This window comes from Micrasema longulum, unplaced genomic scaffold (assembly GCF_059751315.1).
Source record: "Micrasema longulum isolate JH-2025_06_02 unplaced genomic scaffold, ASM5975131v1 h1tg000309l, whole genome shotgun sequence".
NCBI lineage: Eukaryota > Metazoa > Arthropoda > Insecta > Trichoptera > Brachycentridae > Micrasema > Micrasema longulum.
Window position 1 is genome coordinate 441,747 of NW_028277513.1, and position 16,705 is coordinate 458,451.

At 32.5% G+C, this 16,705-nt stretch overlaps 1 protein-coding gene across 1 annotated transcript in view; it reads left to right on the forward strand.

The window, feature by feature from the left end:
* The first annotated feature begins 1,067 nt into the window (after positions 1-1,067).
* The window catches only part of Zip89B (Zinc/iron regulated transporter-related protein 89B), a 104,454-nt gene continuing 88,816 nt past the window's right edge, over positions 1,068-16,705 (forward strand). Inside the window, exon 1 of the mRNA XM_088224802.1 lies at positions 1,068-1,849. Within this exon, the coding sequence (XP_088080928.1) occupies positions 1,531-1,849 (319 nt within the window). The 5' untranslated portion in view covers positions 1,068-1,530. The remainder of the gene's footprint in view (positions 1,850-16,705) is intronic.

Sequence of the window (16,705 nt, forward strand, 5' to 3'; positions counted from 1 at the left end):
CCCGCCGTCTCGATATGTACAGATGAAGATAGAGTTCATAATTAAGGCCCGGTGAGATTATTAGATAAGACTATTCTTCTCAAAAGTTCTCCGTCTCTGTTGAAGTATTCAACATCTCAATATTGTAACCATGCAGGTGCTGTAAAAAATGCCCTTTAAGCGTAAATTCATATTAAAAAGAGGCGGTTTTGTCACACCAACTGCAAAATGACCTTAATGTATATTGACTGTCATTGGCTGGTTTAAGTGAGCCACTTTACACACTGTGTAACATTCACCATTCTCCCCATCTTAAAACATTTACATTTCCTCATCTCTTCTATCTGTTGACTTTTGTAAAGTAAAGGAGCGAAAACCTTTATTTATATTTATATCAGTAAACTGCAAAAAGTCTTGAAGATTACTAAATATAAAAGGCTGTTCTGACTTAACGCTAGTAACGTCTATTTTATTTCGTTCAGTAGAATCAATCGGCATATTAACACTAAAAAAAAGACGTTTACTTAATTACTAAATAAAAAGGGCGTTTCTAGCTAGAAACGTCTTTTCATTGAAGTACAACATATTTTTTTACTAAAAAGAAGACGAAAATGTCAATTTTAAAATGTAAAATTTATTTAAATTAATATACATATTCCGTTAGGGCAAACCATTATACATACTGTCGCATAATAATATACTTAATTTTTGTAGTATTTTTCACACAGCGAATTTTTCAATCCCGGAGTTACAAAATATTTATTTTCTCCGTTTTTTGTTTTACATAGAAACGTCCTTCTTTCTTATGACGGCAGGATTGACGTGTATTATATTAAATTTAACTGCATTTACATTTATTAAGTGCAGATCACAGCTTAGGACACCTAGAAACGATCCATGCCTGTGAATATTTAAAAAAAAATCTCGGTGCAATTTGCTCACAGTAAGAATCTTGTTGGTATTTGAGAACTGCTTTGTACCCCCGCTCGCACGGCGCTACTAACAGCTGACTGACAACAACTTGCCGGCTACTTTATATAAATAATTATGTAGCATGCTTATTCAATACACAGCTCAGGCTATTCGTCACTATACCTGTGCACAGTACACGATATACCGGGTACGTTCTCCGATTCTCCAGTCAGTTGGAAATCGGCGAGCGACCGTGCCGGCCGTCCCACGTCCCATGAGAGATCAGCTCGCGACCAAATCGACCTTTCGATCGCCAAACCCGCGTACAATCGAACTCGAATTAAAAAATCAAATAAACAATGAAAAAATCAGTATTTAAATCACTCTCGCCCACTGACGTGTAGATTACCGGCATCTTATCAGATAATTTAATCGTTTTTTGTTAAAATATATCGTATATAGTTGTTTGTTACGGTCGCCCGCTTCACACTCGCGAAATATTCTTGGACAGATGTAAAATAGTAGCATCGCATTTTTCCGGCTTCGAAATACCCGTGATAAGTGCCTGACACTCGCCTTTTGGTCAGCGAATCAAAACAGTGTTATATTTTTGTATTTTGTTTTTGTTAACTAATTAAAATGGCGCTTAGCATCGATCGTTTGATAGATCAGAGACATGGCACTGATGCAGACGATAAAGAAGAAGGATTGTCAGAAGTTGTCGTAGCTAAAATAGTAGCCATGGTCGTTTTGTTCTTTGCCTCTCTGCTCTTCGGCTTGGCCCCCATGTTTCTGTCCAAGAAGTTCAAGTGGATCGGTGAAGGACAAACCGCGGCGGATATCAAATCCTCAAACAAAATAGTCCTTGTGCTTCTTTCCTTCGGAGGGGGTGTACTGCTATGCACGACATTTTTACATCTTCTTCCTGAAGTGGGAGAAAATGTGCTGAATTTAGTAGGTAAGCCACTTCAAAATTCGCATTTTATTTCTTTTGTTTATTTACTTAATTTCCAGGGCCTCGATTACAATAGAAAGTCAGCGTAAATAGAACTTTATCTTAGAAGTAAAATTAAATCTTCTGTATGAAAAACAGAATATGCATACATTTTTTTCGTGGGTGGGAAAACCATTGAATTGCCAACAAGTTATCTATTCCAACGACCACAACTGGTAAAAATAAAATATGCGTATAGTCAAATTGAGACTTGCGATTTTGGAATACCTCAGGGTACGGTGATAGGTCCACTTTTATTTATTAACTATGTCAATGACATATTTTGTCAAGATTTAAAATAAAAAATAATATCATATGCCGATGATACGGTTGTTTTAGTTGAGGAAGTTAACTGGAACTCAGTTAATTTAGTAGCTAATGACGTTATGAATAAATTGAAATTATGGTTTGACAAAAATATATTATCTTTGAATACGGAAAAGACAAAAATCATCCCATTTTTTATTAACAAGACAAATTTAGATTTAGTAGTAAAATAATTATTCACCAAAGCAATTGTAACAAAACTAACTGCGATTTCACATGTTCAGTACTTGATACAACAGATACAATTAAATATCTTGGTGTATACATAGACCAAAACTTAAAATGGAAAGACCATATCAGTGAACTAGTTAAACGAATTAGAAAATGTAAGTACATATTTATTAGATTAAGAAATAGTTTAAAAATCAATCATTAAAAATAGCTTATTACTCAATTGTACAATCTTTGTTACAATATGGTATTGTAGGATGGGGTGGTGCATAAGGCAATATATTAAACCCTCTTAAAATAGTACAGAGATTAATTATAAAAGTAATTTTAAAGAAACCCTCAACATTCAATACGGAAAGTTTATATAAAATACTTAAGGTTCATACAGTAGACACTCTTTATAAAATAAATTCTATAATGCAAATATATAAAAAATAAAAAATAAAAAATAAAAGAATTTGAAATGAATAAGTCACTCAGATAACAACATAATATTAAAATTCCTAAATTCTATACAAGTCATGGTCAAAATAGCTTTGTCTTCAAAGGTGTAAAAAATTATAACAATCTTCCTAATGAACTAAAAACGAAGATGAACTTAAAATAAAGAAATTTTTTAACTCGTGTAAAAACAACATTAAATTTTAATTAGTATGAATGTATTATTGTTTTTTTTTTCTTTATATATCCTATGTTTTTCTTTTTCTTTTCATGTACTCGTATTTAAAATTATATAAACTCTTATAAATAAACAACTAAAACAGTGTAAGTCCAAGCACAATAGTTGGTCTATTTTTTTTAGAGAGTTACAGTGACTTTACTACAACATTTACTAGATGTGTAAAAGTAGATATGTTTAGATATTTACAAAAACATGTACTTTTTATGAAATATTGAACAAAAAAAAAAAAAAGTAACAAAAACGTGTTCAATAATACATAAGATACCAATGAAGATGCTTTAAATGTTCGTTTACTCATTTTTGTACACAAATATCGATTTTTCTTTATAGACAGTCGAAGATAACTCTGTTAACTTCAATTGTCCATAAAGTAAAATAAAATTTTCTGGATGGAAATGTGGATATTTGTTTAAATTAATTAATTAATGAAACATGTTTAAAAAACGATTTGAAACAAATATTTATTTTTTGTAGAGAAAATAAATTACTCTATACACAATTAAAGATAATCCTGTTAACTTCCCATTGTTAACTGGCCTTAGGCCGCGATTACAAACGCTATGTTCATCGATTCATATCAATACGGCATGAAGTAAAATCTATATTTATGTACGAAAATGTGTATATTTGTACGAAAATTTAAAATGTCTTCGTCGGAAACCTGTAATTGAACATCTTTAGAACATTCTATTTTTAATACAGAAAACTTAATTTTATGAATATAAATTGTAACGTCCCATTGTAATACAGGACCTGATTAACATTAAAGTATAACTAATGCATGTACTAACACGTGTATATTTAATATATTTATATTATAAGTACGTACTTACAATTTATGTCCGTATTTGCCTACTTACAGTTTGATTTATTATTTTATTTTATTAAGATGAACATTATTAGTTCATGGTTTACCTCTTCGTTCTAATTCTCAAGGCACTCTCTTAATACCCGTCCACAATTCCTCTTTCTTCTCTAACTCATATAGTGTCCATGCGGCTCGACTATGGAATCATCTCCCATCCACCATCAAAGATTCCATAGTCCAGTTTAAATCACGTCTGAAGAAACATCTCCTTTCTCTTCCTTAATCTCTCCTTTCCTTTTTCCTCTTTTTTCCTTTTTCCCATTGAGTAATAGTTTCAATTTTAGGTAATTTATAAACAATTACGTTTATTTCTATTTTTATAAATCTTTAGCTTTTTAATATCTTTTTCTATTGAATATGTTCTGTAACTTGAATTTTAAAATTAAAACTTTTATTTTATTGGTTGGTTGGAAGAAATTGTTATTTGGCAATAAGTCAAACAAATAAAACTGTGCACAAATAGTTAAATAAATAAATAAAATATATATATATATATATATATATATCGAAGGTATTTGAAATAGTATCGAATTACCAAAAAATAAGTTTTTACTGGAGATGTCGTATTAATAATACGAAATATTGTATGTGCGTTTGTTTTCAAATTGCATAATATTAAAAATATATAAATATGTTAAGGAAACAACATTACCAAAGAAATACAATATTTACTATAAACCAAAACCATATTACTAAATATAATACCAAAAAAGCATACTTGTGTAAAAAACTAAAAGAAAACTAAAATTAACCTAATTATGAACGACGTTCTTAAGGTTACATCATTTTGCAAAAACATTAGAGATAGGACAAATTGATCAAATAAAAAATGATTCATTTGTTGTTGTTCATGAAAAAAGTATAAATGTCTCAATTTTTGTTGAATAATTCTGTTAAACACACTATAATAGGCTTGTTTTTGCGTTTTTTACATCAATTTTCGGAAACAGAGTTTCACGATTGCATGAAATAGCTGATAAAATCGATTTGATCAGTGATCAGTAATTTCCCATCACGAATGAAATTAGTTTGACAGCTGTCATTCTAATCAAGCTATATTTTAAGAGCTATAGTTAAATACTTTAAACAGAATTCAGATTAAAATCAAAAACAAAACAACATTAAATTTGTAGTAAATATTTACATATACGTTACAATGTAACTTCGTTACCTGCTACATTCCTACAAACTACTTTTTTTCTGTTTGTCGGGGCATTCATTTACATGATTTATTGCCCATCTATTTATTATTTTCATTTTTTATAATTTTGACGGAAATCAGTCCCTTAAATAACATTTTGCTTAATCAAGAAAATTTAATTAAAAAAAGCAGCAACGACAACTTAGGATATAAACAAAATAAATTATATCTTCATCGGTACGTACCGAGACGGTGTATTTAACTTCTATACTATCTCTATCTACCTCGGTATGCTCTACCGACTTATCGTCTCTGAAGGCATGTGATCGTATTCTACCTAAAAAAATGTTTTTGCAATGTGCTGATCTGAAAAAAGGTCTCAAGACTTTTAAAACAAATCCGTGTAAGTGAGTGGCTTTCAATCCCAGAACCTTAATTGCAAATTCAACTTTACAAACGATCAAGAATGTTTCTTGACTATCACCTTTCTATTTTTCTTTTTGTTCCCGACGTAGGTAACTTTTGAATAACTTAGAACTATTTTGGTATTTTATTTTCTTTGTTCTATAAACCTAATCTGGGGTTGCTCCAAAAAAATACATTAGCAATAAGATCTTTTTAAAATATCGTAGTTGTCAATAATATTTTTATATTGATGTTTGTTGTAGATATTTCTTGATAAAACTCCATAGTCAATGATTTAGATAAAATTCAAAATAAAATTGTCAATAAAACTTAATGGTTTAGATTCACTTTTATTGAATTTTGACCAACGAGCGCTTTCGCCTAAGAAAGCATCTTCCGGACTAGTAAATTGTTTACAACATTTTATAATTTTATAAAATGTTTTACATGGTTTTGGTATAAGAAGATCACATAAGTATTTTATTAAGGGACAGGCAACATAAATAGTTTTACAACTGGTTTGCAAAAACCGTTCATTTTCCATAAAGTTTTATACTGAAATTGGGATTAAGTCCAAGTAAATTTTATAATTCTTATTATTCAAAAGGTAAGGAAAGAACATATATAAAAAGTCACAGGGTGGGAAGCGCTGGTTGGTTAAAATGAAATAAAAGTGAAACTAAACCATGAAGTTTTGTTGATAATTTTATTTATAAATTTATCTTAATCACTAACTATTTTTTTTTATGTGTATAATTATTTTAAAAAATGCAAGTGAAGTAATACAAAGTATCCCTAACTAGTGCTTTTTTTGACATTGTATTCAAAATTCTATAAAAAGAACTTTTTTGTTTTTGTTTATTAGTAATTATTTTTGTTGCAAAGGCTGTTGTTGGGTAGCTAGCGCGGTATACGCTACTTCACAAGGTGGATTAAAATTAATAGTTCCACTTCTTTAAAAACAGTAACTAGCGAAATCAAATAAATTATGTAATTTTTTTTATTTTTAATGTTTTATACCACTGACGGGAAAGTGCAACAGAAAGATCCTAAATGTATTTACCTTTTAGGGGATTATGACGTCAGCAACGATCTGGTCAGACTTTTATTGCCCGGATTAACAACAATATATCGTTGTTTAGCTGTCTTAGGGTTAAATAATGAAATCTGATGAGACGCGTGTTGCAATTCTCATTGAGAACACGTGTCATTCAGAAATAAATAGATAAGAGACACTTCATAATAATTATGTAAATACTACTGTAAAAATTTCATGACACCCAGGTGGGCAATCACAAACGCTATCTTCATCGGTACATACCGAGACGGTGTATTTAACTTCTATACCATATCTATCTACCTCGGTATGCTCTACCGACTTATCGTCTCTGAAGGCATGTGATCGAATTCAACCAATGAGTGACGCCAAAATTTTACTCCGCGTTCCTTACTTAATTAAAATTTAAAATAGTTCTCATTCGTATTTTAAAAAGGCTTCTGTGATAAAAAGCAGCCACTTCAAAACGATTAAAATTTTAAATAAATCTCAATTTGTTTAACAAATTTATATACGTGTAAATAGTACTTTAAGTCATTATACTTTTTTTTGCGGCACGTTTATTTGTTTATATTCTATTAAAAAGATCATGGAATATTTATTGGCAGCAGTTCAACACGACAAATCACCCCCCGTCAAAAAAAGGAAAAAGAAAACTAACCTTTGAATACCCAATGGCATTCACTTCGATTCGTATTTGTTGAGAACTCCAATGTGGTGATTTGTGTGGGTTTTTATGAGCACAATGCACGATTTACAATATTCAAGAAGAAGTCAGAGCGGAGGAAGTCACAGAGAAACAAGCGCAAATTATCAAGTCCGCGTAGTTTTTTTTTCACTCTACGTATCTGCCTCGAGCGCGATCATACCGACCAAGCGAAAACGATCCCGCCATCTCTGGGTGAAGGATTCAACTACACATTTAATTCAAAATTCTTTTCAATGTGCAGTCAATTAATCGATTTAATAAATCTCTTCTTGACCGGGATAATCATCGCGTAAATTGAACCGCTGGCCACATCACAATTTTTAAAAAAAGTTTCAGCTTAATTTTATTTTTTCAGATAAACAAATATAAGTACACAATATTACTACTAAATACAATTTTTATATAAATTCAATACATTTACATTGAAGTTTCCCATGACGTAAAATAAAAAAACAATTTTGAACATGACTTTTATACATCTGACAATTCCTCAGACGGTATAGTTAATTTTTGAATATCTCTATCTACCTACGTATTACAAAGCTGGCTCAATCGAGATCACGATACGTGCTCTCAGAAAGAAAGGAAAATATGTGGATCAAATACAATAATTAAATTATTTTTTCAAGTGGATATGTTTTTATGGCCTTGTGGTGTAATGGTTAGCGCGTTTGTCTGCCATTTAAAAGGTCTCGGGTTCGATTCCCGACATGGTTGATATGAAATATTAATTTAAAAGGATGTTTTTACTTTGGACTTGTACCTGAAGCATAAGACTGATCGTCTTACCTTCATGTAAAAAAAATGATCAAAATAAGATCGGTGTATCAATGCAGTGCCCTATGCACCATTTAGTACGGAAAGGGAATAATGATGATGATGATGTATTAATAAGGCAGCATCTAACCACATTGTCTCTGCATCTAGTCGTTCGTTTTCAAAACTGATGTGTCATTTGTCACATGATTTAATACCCTGTCATCGCTCTAATTTTCTTGCCTCCTCTTTCACAGTAGTAGCCGCTCGATTGTGGAATAATCTACCCACTAATGTTAGAGACGCCCCTTTTATTTGACATTTAAGTCAAGATTGAAATGTCACTATCTAAATATTTAAATTGTTCCTTTATCCTTCTTTTTTCCTTCCAATCCCCTCTCCTCTCTTCATAGTACAGTGTTAATTTTTTTATGTATTTTTATTTTGTTAATCTTTGTTTTTAATTTTTGTATATAATTGAAAGATTCGATATGTCCATGTATTTGTAATTTTCTCAAACTGAATATGCCCGCCCTTATATGTATATGTATATAAAGTGTAAAATAAATAAATACATTGTCAGTTTTGAAAAAGAACAACAATGAATTTAATTCGAGTTTAAAATTATCTTATTTTTCTTTCGTTTTTTAATACGTTTATACGCTGTCAAGAAAAAAAGTGCCCACCTCAGATTGAACAAATTTTTTGTCACTTTTAATAAGTAAATATACTCGTATGTACCGTGTGGAATGCCGACTAGGACACGATACAAATTACTAGTACTTAAACACATATTTTTTTCTACAAAACACTCAAATTACCCTGAAGATGGCTCCTGCAATGGTAGCCGACACGTCGAAACAAATCCAACACACACGGTATCACCCAAAAAATAAACATATTGATAACAGTCACCGTGAAAACCTTCGCACCTAAATACATTGTTAATTGTTTTTCTTTCTTTGTTTGGGTTCCTGTCTCTTAAATATAAATAAAAAAATATATATTTGAATAAATTATCAATACAGCATTCTGTACACACCAATCAATGCATCACAAATATAAAAAAAATATTTTAAATCCCGTTATGTAAACTCAATGGGCCTTCCTATAAACTTGGCATAAAGTTACGCCTAGACATAGTGGTAGAATACGAATGGGAATACAATCAATGGTATTAACCATCCTTATTCTACCACTATCCATAATCCATCCTTTTTTTACCACTATGCCTAGGCGTAACTTTATACCAGATTTATAAGTAAGTCTGTATTGCGTTTCAACATTAATTTGCTGATTTTTTACAAAAATTCGTGACTTATCACTTTTTATCACAATTAATATCATAACGTATTTATCATTTTTTTAATGATTATTTAATTGATGTTTTCTTCTGAATTTGCCTATCACGGGTAGAAAAACATTAATCCGAATTTTATCTACGAATCTCACCCACACCAATAAAGATTTCAGACATATTACTTTACAGAAAAAAAACAGAAGGATGAATTGAATAAATACGGATTTTCAAACGTGGACAGAATGTAGCTTGTCATACTGTCTAAACTACTACTACCATCACGCCATTTCCCCGTAGGAGTAGGCAGAGAGGACAGAACGCCATATCCCTCTGTCTTTGCATACAGACCTCGCTTCTTCTACATTCATACCTCTTCTCATCCACGCCCGCCGATTATTTCTACTCTTGACATGTCCATCTTCAAGTATTCGATAGACTTGATCGTATCATGTCTTTCTCGATCTTCCTCGTTTTCTGCATCCATCAACGCTCGCATCGTAGATCCTTTCAGCCGTTCTTTCGCTGTCCATTCGCTCTTCATGTCCAAACCAACGCTGCACCCCTTTCTTGATTCTGTCGAAATTGCATGTCTCAGCCTTACATAGTCCGCGGATCTCGACATTTGTGCACCTATCATACTTACATCGTTTTACCACACATTCGCCTGAGGGATCGCATTTCGACAGCATTTAACCTACTTTCATCATTATTTTTCCAATTTCATTCGACGCTCCCATAAATAAGAGTTAACATTAGAACTCCTTTGTGAACTGCTAGTTTTGCCTCCTTCGACAAACATTTGTTTGCCAAAGTAGATATGTCCTCAATCAATGAACTGAAAACCCCACAAATTTACATAAACCCCCAAAGGGCTTGGTTGAGCCGATAATTTGTTTCGATGTGTTTTAGCCAGAATAATCAAATGTAAGTAGATACTTTTAAATCCAATACCTAGCAACATATATACTGGAAGTAAAACTATCGGTGCTGTCGACGAGTACATTTACCTTGGGGACAAAATAAAATTAGGAAAATTTAATCAAACTGCGGAACTGCCTAGACGAATCGGGTTAAGTTGGGCTGCGTTTGGAAAGCTGAAACACGTTTTCAGAAACAAGGGAATCCCAAATAATCTGAAGGCCAAAGTCTACAACTCTTGTGTTCTGCCGGTGGCAACATACTGTCTTGAAACTATGTCACTCACTGCTAGAAGTGTTCACAAAATTAAGTGCCCTCAGCGGTCACTAGAAAGACAAATGATGGGTGTCTCCTTAAGAGACCAAATAAGGAATGAGGAGATAAGACGCCGTACGAATGTGGCCGATATCGCGGAAAGAGTGGGAAGACAAAAATGGCAGTGGGCGGGTCATGTGGCGAGACAAGAAGTCGATAGGTGGACTCCCAGAATACTAAACTGGTGACCCTACGAAGGTAAAAGGAAAGTAGGGAGACCACAGAGAAGATGGACTGGCGACGTCGTCGAACTTGTGGGCCATGGATGGAAACAGAGTGCTCAGGACAGAAAAACATGGAAAAATCTGGAAGAGACAAGATAAATTAATATGTAATAGAACTGAATAACCTGGTGTTGAGTCCTCTTCCTTGTCGGCGATCAGCTCACGCTGTCAGGGAAATTGGTGATAAGAAACACTGCAGGCACACAATTTCGTCTGGAGGCGGCGGATGATGATGAACGACGGTGAATGATGAAATGTTTGCGGCGTTGTGCGAGTTTAGGCGAAGTTACTCTTATAATAACTTTCACGGCGAAAATAGCGAAATACTTTTGTCAATTCAAAAATGCGTGCGTCACATGACTGACTCGTTGAAAAAGCGAAGGGAAGAGCGCGCGGGCCAAACAGTGTAGCAACCTCAAAAAACTAAAATTAGCCAGTATCTACTAACATATTAATATCTACAATTAGGAATATTTGAATTTTTAAAAATATTTTTTATTTCCTCTTTTGATTACTATGAAATTATACCACTAAAATATTATACCCGTCTATTTATTATAGGAGCAAAAAATTCATAAACATTTCTTGTATACCCACAAACAGGCCATGCCATGCCTTTGTGGGATTTTTGTGTTTACTATTTTTACTGTTAATATGTATTTCATTGCTATGTTATTATCCTTTATTTTTTCAATACTCTGTTTTACCTTTTATGTATATTGTAAAAAAAAAAACAACAAAAAAAAATATATATATTATTCTGGCTAAAATACATCGAAACAAATTATCGACTCAACCAGTAGCTCAATCACAAATAACTATCGACGTGCTAATAACCGACGTGATAACAATTTCTCACCGTGGTTGTTTATCGTATTCGCGATCACAATACAACATCCGTAAGCACCTAATATTAAATTACGAAATACTTACGTTTCGTGACGCATAATCCTGCTGCGCAAACACATATTTCAATTTTACCGGTGTAAATATGGAAAATATTCCAAAACTGCTATTTTTATTTATTTATTTATTATTTACCACGCTATTTATTGCATTTAGCCGGCGGTTGGAAAGCCAAATGTCAAGAAAAGCAGCCGCCACAGTATTTGTAATTAAATTGTCACTTTTTAGTATTAGATACTCTTTAATTTTTTGCAAATGTAATATATTGTATTATTTTTTATAGTAAACGCCGATTTTTCGCCAGAGAACTGTATTTATTTACGAGAAAAATAAAAAACAGAGATTACACACGCGTTGACTTATGACTGCGATAACTTAAGCATGTTCATTATTGTTCATTGTGATCGCTCAAATGCTTAGCATGTTTTTAAGCACGTCTATAGTTATTTGTGATTGAGCTATGGGGCTTTTACATGAGTAGGGTTCAAAGAGAAAACTATACGGAGTAGCGGAATAAAAAATGTTATCAATGCGGTGTCCTATGCACCGTCAGGTGCGGGTTTGGGAATGATGACGATATTGGATAAACAGCTGTACGTAATGTATATCCAGTCGTGTGTTTATGGCTCGTGTTAGGCTCCCATAACTAGCAGAAATCGATCTCAGCGCCAATATTAGCCAACATGCCTAGCTCGCTAAATTTCCTCGCGGCTTTCTGCCACTGTAGCAACTATAAAAAAATTACTAATCATTTATTCCTATTTCTGCACCAAATGATGCATAAGTTTAGTCACTGTATTAGTGCACAAATCGCAGCTTATCTTGATCTACAACAACGTAGAACTAATATTAATTCCATATATATGTTCGGCATACTAAATAGTATAATCGATGTTCCATCATTACTGGGACAAGTAAAATTCAATATTCCGACTCGTAGGTTGAGAAACAACGAAGAACTGTTCATCGATCAGCATAGAACAAACTATGGCCTTAATTCTCCAATGACCCGTCTTTGTCGTATTGTTAACTCAAGACAAGAATTTACAATGGTTTAAACGAGCACTAAATAAATAGTCCAGATCTTGTCTTGATGTCCGTTATGTTTGTCAATGCTTCTTTTTTTTAAATGTTTTTAAAATATTATTTTATTGTTATATTCAAACCCTATAAGTTGTATACATGGACAATGTCCGTTAGTAAATAAATCATTTTTTGTTACATGACGATGAGATGATCAGCCTTACGCTTTAAATGCCAGTCCAGAGACTAAAAAATAGGTACTCTAGTGTAAAAACACCCTTCAAAATAAATATTTTATGTCAACCATGCTAAGAATCGAATCCTGTTGTATATGTTGCTAAAATTCCACTCATCGATGCGCTTTGTAGCTGCAAGACTTTTTGTGATGTAAGCTTTCATATTATATCTAAATTAAACTTCAACTGTAAATGGGGTCTAGATTTTTAACCGCCCATGCAGTCTGTAGCTGCAGGACATGTAATCTAGATTCTATTTGTGAACGATTTTCTATAAATTTAGAATACTTCCTACTTTTTTTTGTGCAGTGTAAATTGGGGTTAGATTTCTAAACGTCCGTGAGCTCTGTAGCTGCAAGACGTGTTGTAATCTAGCTGTTATATAATTATTCAATTTTAAGTTGAATGGAAATGTGGATCTAGAATCCCAACTGCCTATGCTCTCTGTAGCTGCGAGGCGTGTTCGGGTGCTTATTGTCCTGCACTCTTGAGGTGATTCTAACAAATTTGACGCCATATAAATTATCCTAAATAAATTAATAAAATCTACGTTTATAAAATACTCATGTATAGTATTTTTATTACACTATTTCCTTATTTACTTGCTGCATTTGTCGTTTAAAAATAAATACATAACACAAAACGTAGTAGAAACACAATTATTTTTGTCTAAAAACCACGGATTTTGTTTTCATTTCCTGAAAAATACAATAAACGAAATAATTCGCTGAAATCGGCAATATTAATTGCTTTATTGGTCACGTTTACCCTTCGCTGCTTCAACCTGTGCGTGACATTTTTTATATATATATATATATATTTTTTACATAACGGTATTTTTTTTATGTTGTCACATATCTTTCACGGTGTATATTCTGTATCCGGGTGGATTAACGTTACAGTTATGTGTGTCAAATAGAACCATATTCCTAGAAGAGTGCTTTCGACTCGGCTGTAAAATAGCGACCGGAATATTTTTGTAAACAGGAAAAAAGTCATTTTCACAACACCAGATATAAATGGAAATAGGGAAATGTCACATACAAATGGATCAAGAAAAATTAATTGTAATTTTAAAAAATGTTTTCATACTTGAATTTTTAAAAGAACTTACAAAAAATATGTCGCTAGAAAAACGCAACATGTTTGGCCTTTTCAGTTGTGACGTCAAAATTCGTGACAATGTTCTAAACAAATTTGTATGGTCGGAACAAATAAACATGAATCGTGTCGTATTAGGGGCGTGGCCAATGGAGTGACAGTTTTTGCGGGAATTACAAATTACAAATTTTAAAATATTGTTTAAGCTACTAATAATTAAGAAAAAATATTTTTTTTACTAGACAGTATTTCGTAGACCTTTATTACTTTTAAAATGCTTAAAAAACGTGATATCTCCCTATTGCACAAAATAATATAAAATAGAAACTAAAATGTATAACAAATAAAAAATAAATAATCATTAAAAATTGAAAAAGTAAAACACTTAAAAAAAACAAAATTAATTAATTTACATGGGCGCATATTGACATACATATATATATATATATAAATATATATATATTTAAATATATATATATATATATATATATATATATATATATGTATACATATACATGAACAAATTATGCAATACTTAAATTATCATATTAATATTTTAAATCGGTCAACCATATTATGAAAATCCCTCTCCCCCACATCTCCACTCTATTTCTCCATCCCTTAACCTTCTTACGTGCTCTTTTTTTCTCGTGTTATATTATTTATTTATTTTTTCTTTACTGTTTAACATCTTCTCTCATTATATTTGTGAAAAACTTTAACTAGATGTATGTATCAATATTTATATTTTATGTTCTAATAAAACAACTGTTGTTTTTCCTAAATAAATTAAAAATAAATTAAATTTTTAAAGAATACGTCATGTTTTGAAATTATAAAAAATATCTCCCTCGGCACGGGACAGCCTAGTGAGGAAACATTGTCTTTAATAAAAAAAAGTAATACATAAGTTGTAAAATAACAAATTCAATTCATTTTCAGGTCATAATTATAATGTTTCGCTTAATTATAATTTGAGTAATTAATTATCGATTAATACTGTCACGGTTATTGTTAGGTGTGTGCACGTCTGTTGCTAACTGGAAATAATATACTTAAAAAGTTGTAGCAATTTTTAAGTAATGATTTGCAAAATCTGTGATTCATTGGGGCCACAGATTGAGGCCGAGCCGTCGTTTGGACTCTCAGATCCGCATCACCAATTTCTATATTTTTATTTGTTTGACTATCCGCTCCAAGTGGCGCTCAAACAACTGCATCGGTACACCAAATATAGCGCATTTAGTGACTGACCGAAGTTTCGGTTTCGACCAGTGTCGTTTTCGGCTGAAACCTCCATTTGGCCGAAACCTGTGCTAAATAATATATTATCCTTGTAAATGCCCACAGTAAATACATCCAAGACTAAATGTATGTTTGCAAGAAAGTCACCAATAAACTATGTACAACAGGCAATTGACGTTAGGTCACACCACATAGACAATGTCAATTCCTTTAAATATTTAGGTACTGAAATAATCAATGATAACAATTATAGTACCGAGATTAGAGCACGGCTATCGGCAGCAAACAGATGTTATAATGGCTTGTTTAAACATCTGGGATCCAAATTGCTCACTAGAAAAACTAAGACTATTATTTACAAAACTCTTCTCAGACAGGTCATTACATATGGTGCCAAATGCTGGGTTATGACCAAAAGAAATAAAAATATGATATTAGTATTCGAAAGAAAAATACTGAGGAAGATATTCGGTGCTGTCAACCATAACGGAGTGTGGAGGAGACGGTTTAATCACGAATCAGAGGCACTGTATGGCGAACCCAACATTGCACAATTCATCAAAAGAAGATTACAATGGTTGGGCCATGTGTATAAAATGACTAATAACCGTACCCCAAAAAAGATTCTTTATACCACTCCGCACTAGGCGTATATAAAAAAAAATGAAGGTAGGGTCGTCAGTCTTACGAACCAGTACCAATCAGGGGACAGCGAAATATTGCAGTAAACTACATTTCATCTTAACCCTGCCAGAAACAGAACCCGGAACCTCGAGTCAACTACTTTGAGGTGGACTCATTTCCACTTTTTAGATTTTTAAATTCCAAATTGTTTCCATTCGTTTATTTCAAATTTCATTTTACAGGATTTTTACATTTGAGTACCCATCAAGTAGGCCTCGTGGTGTAATGGTCAGCGCGTTTGCCTACCATTCAAGAGGTCTCGAGTTTTATTCCCGACGTGGTCGATATGAAATAATTATTTAAAAGGGTGTTTTCACACTAGAATATTTCATAGTCACCCGGGCACGAAGACATCTAAGCCTTTAAAAATGTATTTTATCTCTGCTTATTGTTTTTGCGTTTCTTTATGAATACTTATTATGATATACAAATAAGTAAACATGAGTTGTGTCCATTTATAAGTCAATAATGTATTCTCTTTCATTATTTTACGACAAATTAATCAATTACTCATAGCATCTTCATCCTACACTGCGAAAATATCGCGGGCAGCTTTATTCCCTCGGTTGAACGCCAGCAAAAGGAGTTGTCGAAAATACTCACCGTCGTCTACTTGAAATTCTATTTCAAAATCTTGTTTTTCTTCTTCTTGCGGTGCCTGATCAGGGCTCCCCGACGTTGGCGATCACTACAGCGAAAGCATCTCGGTCCTGCGCTACTCCGCAGCCAGGACAACTGCTTATTGGATGTAC